Below are 14,247 nucleotides of genomic sequence, written 5' to 3'. Positions count from 1 at the left end.
CACCTGGTGGTGGTGTGCCCATAGGGCTCAGCGAACGGGAGCTCATTTGGCTCTTCGTTGCTGCCCATAGCTGTTCTGTGCTGGAGCCTGAGACCATGGCCCGGAGCTGTCATTTTTTTTTTTTTTTTTTTTTAGTGCCACAATCTGTCTGTTTTATGCCACCTTCTTTTCTAAGTACTATGGCCTGGCTTCTGAGAAACTTGAGGTTGAACAAAGTGTTCTCAGTTTTGAGGGACTCCCTTCCTCAAGGCTGAAATTCACTGAATAGAAGCCAAAGTTCATCTGTTGCTCCATCCCTACAAATCACAGAAACTCACCTGAGATGCCAGAGACCTGCTGCCCTGGTGACACCTGGTTTTTGTAAACCTAGAGGCGAGCTGGGGGGCAGATGGCAGGTGGCAGTGGTGTTTTATCCTGTGACTCTTTGGTACTAGGGTTGTTATTTGTGTGTAATAGGAAACTCGGCTTTCAAAGGCTGGGTGATCTCACTCTGTACTATGCTTTCTCTCATCTTCATGGTGTCGGCTCCTGATTCTATAGGTCCAACCCTAATCTCTCCCTTAAATTCCAGCCTCATAGGCTACTACTGCATTTGTGCCGTTTTTCCTCCGATGGCTAATGGTTGTGTCAAATATAACTTGTCTGAAAACCAAACTCCTGGTGGTCACTCACTTCTTCTTCACCACACATTCTCCTTCCCCAGTCTGGCCCAGCCCAGTAACATGATAGCTCCAGGGACCTAAGGCCCAAAATCTTGGTGTTCCCTTGACTTCTGTTCTCACCCAAACCTGACATCACACCTGTTTGCATTTCTCATCGAATTTTCCGCCTCGCCTTCTTTCATTCCTTCTCACGCCCATTGCTATCACCATAGTCCAGGCCAGCCTCATCACCTCTTGCCTAGACCACTACTCTGGTGTCCTGACTTGCTGTGTCTACTGGATCCTCTAAGAACAAGATGGCAAGACAAAGTTAGGAGTTCAGGAGGAGCCTGTGGGGGGAGGGGGAGTCACGTCTATGAGAGATGCAGGGGCAAGCGGCATTGGGCAGGGAAAGCCCCAGACTTTGATGCATATCTAGCAAAGTTTTGCTCACCCAGCCCAATGGGGAGATCTCTGCAAAGATTGCCCATCTGAGGGACAGAAATACTTTTCATCACTCAGCCATTGGCTAGGGTGGGCCAGGAGGGGGTAGCACATCTGGAAGGTCCTAGATCTCGAGGTTGTCATTTGACTGCACTTTTAATAACAACAGCAAGTCCTTCCTTGAAGAGAGGCCTGAGCTCTGACCTCTCCTCCCAGCCGCTACACTGCCTCTCCTGGCCTTCCCACTTGCCCTGTCATACAGCCAGTAGAATGATCTTTTAAAAAATAAGTCTGATCAGAGTCTTCCAGGGGCTTCCCATTTTGCTCAGAATGAAATACCATAGTCTAAAAACCCGTGCCATTTTCTCTGTGGTCTTGTTTCCTGTCCATCTGCCTCTCATCCGTTGTCCTTCAGCCACACTGACCTCATTGCTGTTCCAGGATCACATTAGGCCTGTGCCCACTTCAGGGCCTTTGTACTTGCATTTCCCAGGAATGTCTCTTCCAAGGCTATCCATGGCTCACTCCCTCACTTTATTCAGGTCTCTCTCTGCTCAGATGGTATCTCCCTAGTGAGGCCTTTCATTATACTTGATTTCATTAGTATTCTTCCACCATCATTTTTTCATGCTTTAACCCTCCTGTACCACTTCTCACAGCCTGACATGTTAAGTAGTTTAGTTCTCGGAGTATCCCTACTCAAGTGTAAGTTTCATATTGGCATTCACTCCCCGTCCCCCAAATACATCCCTGTATCTCTAGTGTTTAGTGTCTGGCGTGTAATGAATCTTTAGCAGCTAGTTGTTGAGGGAATGAATAAGAGACCACCAGGGTCACTCACTGGTGAGTGGTGGGGCCGGACTTTGCACCTGGCATCTGTCTAATTGCAGAGCTCTCACTGCCTTGCTCACCATGCTCTGTCCTTGCCACAGTGAGCACTTGGAAAATGGGGGATGCTGTTATGATGAAGACGGTTTCCTTTGCTGGAACAACTGTGGGTGCCTGCTGTCTTGTAGGGATTCTTGTCATCCCACTCAGAGGGAACCTTTCTCCTTTGGAACCTGAAAGTGTCCCAGATTTCCCATCACGCAGAACCCGGCCTGCTGTCACAGGATCTGGCACACGTCCTTTTGTTCACTAGAGTGTCCAAGGGAACTGTCTCTGAATTAAAAATGGTTTTTTGTTCTCTTTCGCCACTAGCATCTCCCACTGTTTGCGTCTGGGGTCATGCTAAGCCTGCTCAAATTGAAAGCAAAACAGTAACCTTTATCATACTGTTTGCCATGCTGCTCTCCATGGTATTTGAAGTTTTGCTTAAAATAATTTTGGCAGAAAACCCCATGTGTTCTCTGGTGCCTGCTAGTGAGACCAGCATAGTGTCTGGTTATTTCAGATGACTTATCACAGACACCTCCAAACAGTAATGGCAGGCTGTAAGGAGCTGAAAAACTGTGTCATGTTCTCTAAATGACCTGCTCTTGGTGCTAACAAACCCACAGCTTTTCTGGAACATGAAAAGTAGTTTTGATTTCAAGTCAATAATATCTTTATGCTTCTACCAAACACAGTTTTAGTATCTATTTGGATTTAAAAAGAGAAGGTATATTGTTTTTGCCAAATTTTTCCATTTGGAGTCTAACTTGTATAATTATGCCATCATGGAAATGCAGGAGAAGATAGCTGACTGCTCAGTGTGTGCAAGTTAATAAAGTACAGCTTTTCCCATGAGCAACATGGATATTAACTAGATGGACTGGGTTAATGGAATATCCTGTGTTGGACAAATTACATCTTCACCTTTGTCACAAGCTTACAGTGGCCAGACTGAGTTCTGCAGGCCAGGTTCCTCGTGATGGGAACTCTGGGACACTTTAAAGTTCCAGTGGAAAAGGTTCTGCCTGGGTCAGGTGACAATGATTCCTACAGGACAGCAGTCACCCACAGTTGTTCCAGCAAGGTAAGTAGTGTTCATCACAGTGGCATCCAACAAGATGATGTGTTTGAAGATGCTTTGCAAACTTCAAAGTGTTATGTAAGATGAAACACTATTATGTTTTTTATGAGGACTACCACATATGGATGCAGCCTTCAAATTTTGGTTAGCACATTGAGTACACCCTTACTTCATTTTGTTTTCAGACATATCTTCATGTTTGAGCTTTTTAGTATAACTTAAGTTTCTTTACCAAAACTGAATTATCTGACCCTGTAGATGAAAGACTCTTTCTGTCTTGCTGGGCACTGGCAGCTGTGCTCCTTTTGCAGTCCCTGACTGGGCAGCACGTCAGGTTCTGAGCACTGTCAAAGTAACTCAGAGCATGGACTGGCAATATCGGTGATCACATTCTAGGTTTATTATTGCATTGCTCACCAGTGTTTCAAGTCTCTGTTCTTGAATTCAGAGTGAGCCATTGTCAACACAAATACATAGGAATATGTTTTTCTCCTGGGCTATTTGATTTTCCTTTTATACGTTCTAAACTAATAGCTTACTCTCAGAAACCATGCATCTGTAAAAAAAAAAGAAAACAAAATTTTTGTTTGATTAGTTTCAAACATCTGTATTGTTTAGATTTGACTTTTAGAATTCAATCACAATTGACCCTCTCAAGTTGATTGGCTTATGGGGGAGTGTGCTGAGTATGGAATGGGGGTGTAACTTGTCATTTGGGGTCTCAAGTGACTAGATGTTACTGAGACTTTCATTGCACTGCCTTTCTTGAACACCCAAATGTTCTCTTGTTCCTCAGGCTGATGTGATCTTTTTACTTCAATATTAACGAAGCTGATGTGGTGCTTGTATAAACTTAGACTACTGGGATGAACTGACTTCTGTGCCTTGCCTAGGTATTGACCTTGCCAATAGAGAAGTGTCTGGCTGGGTCATGGTCTAACTCATTCAGAGCTAGTCTCTGAGGAAGTCCCTGTCGAATAATTGAAAGCACCATATTCACTATCCATTGCAATGTGACAAGTTGCCCCCAAATTTAGCAGCTTAAAAGCAACAGACATTTATTTATTTCAGCTTGGGTAGAAGAGGAATCCAGGTGTGGCTTAGCCACATGCTCTGGCTCATGGTGTCTCACGAGATTTCAGTCAGGGTGTCAGCCGAGGCTGCAGTTGGAATTTCAAGGCTTGACGGAGAGGGTCGTCTCCACTCCTGTGGCTGGTGGCAGACCCCAGGTTCTTGCTGACTGTTGGCTGGGCACATTATTTCCCTGCCACGTGGGCCTCTCCACCAGCTTTTCTCAGAGTGAGTGAGGCCACCCAAGAGAGAAGCCACAGTCCTTTTATAACTTACTCTTAGAAATGACATTCATCATTTTTGCCACATTCTGTTCATTAGAGGTGAGTCAGTAAGCCCATACTCAAGGGGTGAGGATTATATGAAAATGTGAATACCAGGGGCCATCTTAGAGGCTGCCTCCTGATGAAAAAAGTATGACACAGGTGGGCTCAGTGTTATATTATGTTATATGTGGAACAGAACTTTCTGATGTGCTTAGTAAAGCTGCAGGAGTTGAACCAAGGCAGCAGGGGACCAGACAGTTTCAGGGGAAGGTTGACTGACTAGTTTCTAAGAGACTTTCTAAATTCATGACTGTCCAAGGTCAGTCCCCCAGTTGTGAAGGCTAAAAATCTGATTTCTTCAGTGCAGATTACCGATTTCTCTTAAATATGCCCACAGAGGCCTGGGGCCTGAGGACAGAAGGCCTGTGGCTTGATTTCTATAAGATGTGCAGATATCAAGCAGATTGGATGGCCATGTCTTTCTGATCTATCCACTGGATCTCTTGTGGAGCAAAGAAACCTACGTCAGGCAAGGATCAGAAGGCCACATGGATAGCACAGCCAGACTGTGCTGGGACCCGTCTGTTACACCTTGGGTGTGCACTAGCACCAGGGTTTGCTGACCAGCGTGTCCATCTCCGTGATGGGGGTGCTGCCCTCTGCTGTTGGGCACTGCCGTTGCCTTGCCTAACTTTTCTAAGTCTCATTTCTAAGTGTTGCCTCCTCTTAAATTCTGTTTTTAACTTAAAATAAAATTTAGTTAGCTTTTTAAAAGTCAAACTTATATGTATAATTTATTATAAAAGACTTTATTATAGAATACCTGATGCTCCTAGACATCACCCTCCCCCATTTCCCACTCCCCACAGGCAACTGCTTTCAACTTTGTAACTGATTCTTTTGGCAGTTGCCTTGATACCTCTGCATAGCATGTTTCCTTTGCCACTTGTTGATTTCTCCATTGTAGGTGTTATTTACCGATTTCCCACTGTGGAAGATGAAGGTTAGCTTTCTTTGATCCTTCCACCCCCACAACACACACACACATCCGCCAGTACAGGCATATAATCTTTTCGGCTGAATCCCTCCCTGGTCCATGATACATTATTATGATTCTGAAAATGCTATCTAGCTAAGCCGTGAGATACATAATCATTATTTTCACGCAACTTTTTAACTTCATTTGAGTTAATACTTACCTTTTTATTTTAATTTGGTTGGTGTTGTATGTACTTAGTACGAATTCAACACCAGATGCTCTCTTAGTTGTGGAAATTTCCTCAGTACATTAAAAAAAAGAGGTGCTGTTGGTTTCGTCCTGAAGCGGTGTCTCCTACAGTCCGCTGCCCCGCTGCAGCTAGACGAAGCCTGACTGCACTGTGCCCGCTTCCCCTCAACCCACCACTGCTGTTGCTGCAGGTGCCGCTGCTGGTCCTCCTTCCTGAGTGAGATGTGACTCATGCACCACACGGGTACTCAACTCATACGTTCACAAGATTGTGCAACCATCACCATACTCTAATTTCAAAACATTTTTATTAGCCCCCCAAAAAACCCTGTCTACTCATTAGTGATCACCCCCCCGTCCCTTTGTCCTCCCAGTCCCTGGAAACCAACGCTTGTCCTGGACATTTTGTATCAATGGAGTCATGAAATACGAGGCCTCTGTGTCTCTTCTTTCACTTAGCATGATGCTTTCAAGGTTCACCTGTGTTGTAGCATGTATTAGTACTTCGACCCTTTTCATGGCCGAATACTATTCCATTGTATGGATAGACCACATTTTCTTTATCCATCTGCAATTGCCATGGTATGTTGTTTTCATGTTTTGGTGGTTATGAATGATTTTCTCACTCATGTGTTGGATCCTCTATTTCTTGGAATCTGTTTTTCTTTAACTAGATTTCTTTTCTCTTTTTTTTTGGGGAGGTCAAATTTTTGAGAGGTTGCATGTCTGCAAATGTCTTCACCTACTTCTCATATGGTTTGGCTTGGTATATCATTCTAGCTTGGAAATCATTCCCCGGAGGATGTTGATGGTGTCACTCATTGTTTTTGAGTCTACAGTATTGCCATTTAGAAATCCACTGCCTTTTCTACTTTTCCCTCCTTTTCTAATCCGCAAAATTCTGCTTCTGGTTTGGAAGTTTGTGCCCTCTTCTCTTTGTCCCCACGTTCTAAGGCTTCAGTGTGAGGTGGCAGAGCACAGCTCCCTGCCATGCTGGCTGCTCGTGGGGCTCCTCTGCCTCAGGACTCGTGTCTCTCGCTTCCGGGACATTTCTGGAATTAGATCTTTGTTTTCATCCTGTCTGTGTTGTCTCCTCCACCTCCTTTTGAACTCTTCTCATGTGGAAACTCTTCATTTCATTTCTAGTTTTCACTTTGGTGTCCTTTGGCTCCATTTTCTGGAAATTTTCTTACCTCCTGGTCTTTATATCTAGTGTTCCATTTTGGCCATCACAATTTCACTCTCCAAAAGAGCTTCTTTGCTCTCTGTGCTATTTTTTTCTCCTTTTAAAGTATTTCCCTATTATTGTTTCTCAACTACACCATCTTCTCCTCTCTCTCTGGGAATATTACTGATCATTTGCTTTTGAAGTATACTTCTCCCTAAACTGTATCTCTTTCCTACAAGTTATTTTCTCTGTTTATTCTGGTCGCTATCTTTCCATCTTAGGTGCTTGTCCCAAATGAAGGTGATTTCTGGCTGTCTACTCAGAGGCAGGAGTGGGGCTGATTTAAGACTCTGTGGTCGTTTCTTGGTGGGATGATCTGGCTCTGCTATTTCACTGGAGAGACCCCTTCTACCCCAAAGTGGTCTCTTCAAGTCTTTTCTCTTCAGTTAGATTCACAGGAAAATACTTTCTATTTCCTTGCTTAGAGGTATAGGTTGGCTGTTGTTTTTCTGAAAATGGAAGACAAGGGTGGGAAGAAGATGGAAGAATCTGAAAATTTCAGTGTGTTTTATTTTTTTCCTCTCTGTTTGCAATAAGACGTTTTTGCCTTCAAGTCAGTTCAAACCACTGTTACACCTTTTCCAGAGAATGAATCCTTAGTCTTCTTTTAAATTGCTTCTTAGCCCCCCATGTTCATTCCCACCTCCAGAAGTGACTTGTGTCAGCAGTCGATGAGCTTTTTGCAAGTTGTTCCATTTTAATCATATGGTGTTTGGTGTTGCCTACCTTCAGCTAAGAATGAAATTTTCTCAGGTCTGGCAAGTTACTTACCAGTTATCTACCTGCTCCTTAGCTTCTAAAATTGTATTGTCTTGTTTCTTCTCTCATTCTCTTTTTCATTAAGGTTGAGGCCTTCAGAAAGGATTTTTTAAATTGGTATTTTAATGGGATTCTGAGAGGATATGAATGCAAATTAGTATCGAGTCTGTCAACTTTAACTGGAAGTTCTTTAAATTTTTTTCTGAATACTATTTCAGGCTTCAGATTGTTTGGTCACTCCCTACAGGAGTGGCTGGAACTGTAGTCTCTACTGGAGCGGGGGAACAGCTTAGGGTTTCATTCCAGTATGTGCTGTATTGTCTGGGGCTTGGCTGCCTCTGTGGGCTCTACCTAGTTGTGGTCTGACAGAGGCTTAATGAAGAGCTGGAGGTGGGGCCACAGGTCAGTTCAGGCTCATGGACCCTCATTTCTGCTCAGCCATTCCTCACTTTCACTTTCTCTCTCCATGCCACTTCCTTCCACCCCATCCCCTTGTCTCTCAAGTCCCTGTCACTACAGGGCTAACCTTAGATTCTTCTTTTGCCTCATTACCTCGTCATCGCACTTTAACGGGGCACCCAGGAGTTTCACCTCCAAGATCATCCAGGAAATGGGCTCTGTGTGGTTGATGCTGGTTTTCAGACTTGGGGCTGATCCATGTTCCTAATGCATGCCACGGAGTCCTTTTCTTAACTGCTGGCTCAGCAGTTCTTTCCTGCTCTTGTTCTACTTTTTGGGGAATTATTCCTAGTTTCTATTTATTTAGTGTTCTCTACAAATTAAGCATATATAGATACATACCTAGAAGCAAAAATGCCTATTGGTGTCTACCATGCTAATTTTTGTAATAGAAGCTTTTTTTTTTTTAATTTTTAAATTTCACATAGTAAAGCCCTCTGGGATGGGATCCACTCTGTTCAGTTGGCTTTAGAGAACACACAGTGTATTGTGTTCAAGAGCATTTACTAAATCCTGTTTTTCACTGACTCAGTCTGTGCCTATACCCTCCTACTTTCTTGGACCGTTTGACTATCTTCCCCACTTTCAATGTCAAACCTCCGTAAAGGCCAACATCCTAATTCAAGCTTCTATTGTAGCATACCTGGGCTTTGTTATCCCTCCATCTTTCCCGTGTGTGTTCATCTCACAGGACAAATATTTATTGAGAATGTACCCTATACAAGCCTATACCTTATCTTAAAACAGACCCAGGTCTTATCTGTTTATCATTTAATCTTCCTAAACCATTGTTTTCCAAATGTCACTGTGCCTGTAAAACATTTAACATCTATTCTTGAAGTCAAAGCTTCTTAACCTGAATTCTATGACCTTTACTCTTCTCTTAACTTCATCTCCCAACACCCTGCTAATTCCTGCGCTGCCCTGGGCGCCAGTCTCTTTAAGATGTCTTTGAGTTGCCATTATGCACTGGTTTCAGGGTTTTACCAGAAGCCACCTTGCTTTCAGTGTCAGTACAATTTATCAACGCCAACTCTTTCTGGCTCTGTCTGTACTCGGACCCCCACTACCATTTCACCCGGGGATATAGGCAGGCACAGCCTCACTGGAAAGCTTTTCACTGGAGAAAAGAAATTGACCTACGTAAAAGATGCAAGTATAGGCTCTTATGTCTTGTCAATGCATTGCCTATTTTCCCCTGGAGTGGGAAGTAGTGACAAGATTATTCCCCAGACTCCTGTGCATCTGTCTCTGTGACAGTTCTTCCATTTTTAAATACACATTATCATTCACTTTATTGCATTGTGTGAAAATGTTGCCATGTTGAAGTAATTAGTAATAGTGATCCTTTTCCCCCTTGAAAAGAGCTTTCTTCACTGGATAAACCTTTTGTTAAAGGAGATTTTTTTTTTTCCTGGAAGAATAGTTTTTGATTACTGTTAAAATATTTATGGAATGTCTTTCTTTTCCTAAAGTTGTACCAAACCTTTGGAACGTTGACGGAGAAGTCACAGTCACTGAGCAGAAGCCAGGAGAGGTGGCCGAGGAACTCGCCAGCTCCTATGAAAGAAAGCTCATTGAGGTAAGGCTGGAAGAGGCTGCCCTTGCTGCTGATAGTGGCTGTTTCGGGGGCTTCCCAGAACTGGGCCTGGTCTGCTAAACAGGTGTTGGCAAAGCAGTCAAAGCATTGTGCTTAATAAAGAGAGGTCAGAGCTGGTTCTTTGAAACACATTATTTAATTGACATTGTGTATATATTTTGCCGGGAAATAACAGAGAAAACACAAATATATAATGTTAAAAATAAGAAAACAAATGTACCTTTGGATTTGGAGAGGATTAAAAACAGGAGAGCATATCACATACAACTTGGGGCTGATAAATGTGAAAATATGGTTGAAATGGACTATTTTCTAGGATAATGTTAATTATCAAAATTAATTGAAGATGAAGCAAATTGCCTGAAGAGCACCAAAGAACTTGTGGGACGAATTAAAGGGCTGTTTCCCTGGAAGGTAGCAAGGCTGGAAGGTGTAATGGTGATTTCTAGGAACCCCTTTAAGTGCCCAAAAGCCCTTTGCTGTTTACTTTCCTTAAATCATTATCTATATCTATACCTGTATCTGTATTTATATATGTATATCCATACATACATCTCTATCTCGGTATCTTAGTTTAAGTGTGTTTTACTTTGATATAAAAAAACTGACAAAAATAGCGTAAGAAACAATAGTATAGACTCATCTCATTTGTTTATAGATGCATACAAATTCTAGAAAGATATTAATCAAATTTAGTCACATATGAAAAGAACAATCCACATAAAGGTAGGATTTACTTAGTATGTCAAGGATTAGCTTAATGTTAAGAAACTCATCAAGTCAGCTCATTGGTAGATCAAAGGAAAGAACAGATATTGATCTTGATAGGTACTAAAAAGTTATTTGATAACAAAGGTCATTGATATCTGATAAAAAATTCTTTATAAACCATTCACTATCACCATACTCAATGGTAAAGCAGAGAGGCAAGTTTTTGGTTAGGTAACTAGTTTATAAAATATATATAGGTGTGTGTATATGTCGTGGTGGTCACATGGTGGTATTTATTACGAGTCATGTGTGTTTGTGTATGTATACACATCTAAGTGTATAGCCAGTTACTGTCAGACCCACTGGCATTGCTGCTCTTGTTAGCTGCCAGCGAGACAAGTGTTGAGCTGCCACATTAGAGGGGGCCGTGGTTGGGAGTGGAGATTTCCCTTGCTGGCCTGAGTTTCCTTCCTTGTGTGTCTGTGATTCCCTAACCCCGGGAGCAGCAGAGCTGATGGCCGGAGTCAACAGGCTGAGATGTGAGGCTGAAGCAGAGATGTTTCTCCCATGGAATTGACTAACCCAGATTGATTTTTCTTTAGTTTGGTTGCATAGTGAGGTTCTGTCAGTGATCTTTCATCTGTGAATATTATTAGCTTTTCATTACAATAAGACTTTTGCTGAACCCTTTACATTAGCATTAATCGAGCTCTTTACAATGGTTTTTTTTTTTGTGTGTGTGTGATGCTTGGCTTGTCATTTTATTAATGGGTTGGCTTTTAACAAGAAAGAGTTGTAAACACATGTTGGAGTGGAGTAATGAAAATATGTGGGGGGAAAAGTTGATGTCCTTCTCTTTCCATTTCAGAAGGGCAAAGAAAGAAGAAACATTTTAATTTAAATAATATGACTTTTCAAGTACCTCACAGTTGAATTACTCTTTTGTGATTCATCCCAATAAAAAGGAGTTCCTGAATGTTATTATTTTAGGTGTTTCTCAAAGCATTGAAACCACCTCGCCCACCTGCACACAAACACTGCATTTTATGTATGCAAGCTCAGTGACCTGGAATCCAGTGTCCCAGGCAGCTCAGAACCCAAAGTCAACACTGTAAGATATCTTTTAGTACCTGGGGAGCATCAGGGGCCAAGGACTGGAGCTAGAAAGATTGTTCTTGACACTCTGTGAGGGTTAACTTTTGAAAACAAGAAGGGAATGAGAATGCTGGCAGGCAAAGGTTAATCTGGCAGGGGAGAAACATTAGTATAAAAACACTCATTATATATCCGCCACTGTAGTACTAGCAGCTAGCTGTGAGGTGTGTACTTCTATTTCCAGGCAGCATGGTAAGGCTTTTACATAGATGGACTCATGTAATCCTTAGCAGCATCCTGTGAGGGAGACAAATGTTCACAGAGGAAGTTTTGAGAAGTTAAGTAACTTGCCTAAGATTTTCCAGCTGGTAAGAAGCAGAGCTGGATTCAAATCACCCAGGGCATCCAGCCCCAGAGCTCAAACTCATAATCCTGCTCTGCTCTGGAAGGGTGAGCTTGTTTAAGAAACAAAAGGAAAACTTGACAGAAGAGAATATGAGTCACGTTTAAAAGAATGAATGAAGGGAGCTGTGAAGGAAACCCAGCTGTAGAGAACAGAAACGTGCCACTGCAGTTTGAAATTGTGCTGGGAGGGGGGACCCTCATACACCCTTAGTTACTGCAGAAGAAGGGAGTGAATGTGTCCCCTGTGGTTGGAATTACCTGCTTCTGAAGCATATTGTAGTAGATCACAGGCTGGGAGCTCCTTGAGGTGCTTGGGAACATTATCTTTTAAATTGTATATTCATTGCCTTACACAGCTCCGGCATATGGTAGGCAGTCCATAAATATTGAATGGAATGACAGTCTATTGAGTGGATTCAGCTGTTTAGAGTAATGTTTAAAGAGTGATGTGACTTCTGGAACCCAAGATTGAAAGCGACCAAAGCCTTGCTGTAGCTCAGAGCATCCTGGTGGGAAGGGCTAGATATCTGATAAAAGGAAACATGGGTTCTTTAGAGGAGGCACACTTTTCTCTGGCACTCAGTTTTAGGGGGGAAGTTTAGTTTGGAGAGCCTGGAGAAGGTAACAGACAGATAGGTGCTACCAACTCATTTAGCCCATATTTGTTGAGTACCTTCTAAGTGCCCAGCTTGAGCTTCCTTTCTCCACCTTCAGTGGCTTCCCCTACCCCAAAAGTAATAGGGTTGATGGTTCTGGGATATGAGCCACAAATAACCGAGGTTGTAGCAGACATGTTCCTCAAATGCATTTACTTCCCTGGATTTGAGTTCATCTTTCGAGTTCGTCTTTCTTTGACTGCAAAGTCATTGATGTTTCACCTATGAGTATCATTAGCTCTGTATTACCCCAAGGCTGGCCCTAGGTTATGAAGGCAAACAAGACACCATGCTGTCTTCAGCGAGCTCCCAGCTCTCAGTGGGTTAAGTAACAGATCCATCATGATCATCAGGGAGCAGGGGTGAAGGGCAGGCGTAGAGTCATGCCTGCTTCCTGGGGTCCCAGTGCCCTGTCTTTAACAGCAGTTCTGCAGAGCTTGTGCACCTAAGTGGAACTTCTAGAATGTCCTTCCCTTTTTCTTTGGGATTGTTAGTAATGACACTTGGAATTTCTTTTGTAAACTTCCCATCCCTCTAGACATCAGAGGAAGTAGACTTGTTCTTACCATGCGTTTTGAAGATAAAAGTTATTGGACACATCCAGGGTAGATCTGTTCTAAAATTTTCTTTACCTCTTTTAAGTACAATTCCTTTGGTTTAGATTCACCTCCAGAGACTTTTCTATTATTTTCCAGCAGTAGCCATTGAAAAAAATGTAAAATGTTAGTGGCATTTGGACTTCCATCTTGCTTCTCTTGCTACCACCTCTGCAGCCTGGTGGCTTCGAGGGTGCAAGGCATCCCACGTCAGGCAGACTGAGTACAGGTTTTGTCACTTACTGCCCTGTGTTCCTGGGCAGGCCACGTGACCTCTCCAAGCCTCATTGTTTCCGTCAGCCAGTAGTACAAACTAGTAGGGTGGCTATGAGAATTAAATGTAGAGAACCTGGCTCAGTACTTGTAGTAGACAGACGGTGTCTCTGTGCCTCTGGCTCCCTGGTTTCCTTTGGAGTAATGAGCTCTCCACCACTGCTCGCTGTCTTGGTGGAGGAGTAAGTCTAAGTTCTCTGCCCTCCTGTGGCCCAGAGATGGGTGTGTGACCTGAGCCAGGGCAAGAGGGGCTCTAACTCCTGACTTACACAGAATAGCAAAAATGCTTGGGAAGATCCTGGTACCTAGCCAGTTGTTCCTGTGTTGAGCTTGCCAGAGCCATTGTGGTTACATTCTCTTCTCCGAGCCAGATTCTCCCACTTTCCTGACTGGTTGTAGTAATTCCTTTTTAGCTCAGGATACAATCCGCTTCTGCTACTTACCTCTAAAGACCCCCAGCTCATATGCAGGTTTGTATGTGAGCGTGGTTGCCAGGTGTCATTTTCTTTCATTTCCCCATTCCACTCTCTGCTTACCAGGGCTCCTTTGTCCTGCCCTCTGGAACCTGCCCCACGTCTTGCTTTGCCCCTGCTGTTTGCTGGCCTGGGGGCCCTGTGCGTCAGTATTGCCAGTCCACTCTTTGCAAACAGATCTTTACCTCCTCCCAGGGGCAGGAGTCTGCTAGCTGCTGATTGATTTTTTCAAATTTTAGGATACTTATCATTTATACTGTGAGTGTATTTAGTCCCTGAATTTTTGCTCATGGGTGACATAAATGGTATATTATCAACATTTATTCTCATTATGATGGCAGAGTTACTATTAATGGAAAAGTTAGCTTAAGCATCAAGCTAGTAAAAA

The 14,247-nt window shown here is 43.1% G+C and overlaps 1 protein-coding gene across 4 annotated transcripts in view; it reads left to right on the top strand.

Moving 5' to 3' along the window:
• The window catches only part of SNX29 (sorting nexin 29), a 574,556-nt gene that overhangs the window by 291,848 nt on the left and 268,461 nt on the right, over positions 1-14,247 (top strand). For all 4 annotated transcript variants that reach the window (XR_004902062.1, XM_028512599.2, XM_036020920.1 and 1 more), the window contains one exon: positions 9,526-9,632. Coding sequence is in view for 3 of the 4 variants with exons in the window: in XM_028512599.2 (XP_028368400.1) it covers positions 9,526-9,632 (107 nt within the window). In the remaining variant the exon portion in view is untranslated. The remainder of the gene's footprint in view (positions 1-9,525; positions 9,633-14,247) is intronic.

This window comes from Phyllostomus discolor, chromosome 3 (genome assembly GCF_004126475.2).
Source record: "Phyllostomus discolor isolate MPI-MPIP mPhyDis1 chromosome 3, mPhyDis1.pri.v3, whole genome shotgun sequence".
Lineage (NCBI taxonomy): Eukaryota > Metazoa > Chordata > Mammalia > Chiroptera > Phyllostomidae > Phyllostomus > Phyllostomus discolor.
This window is presented reverse-complemented; position numbering and strand designations above follow the sequence as displayed.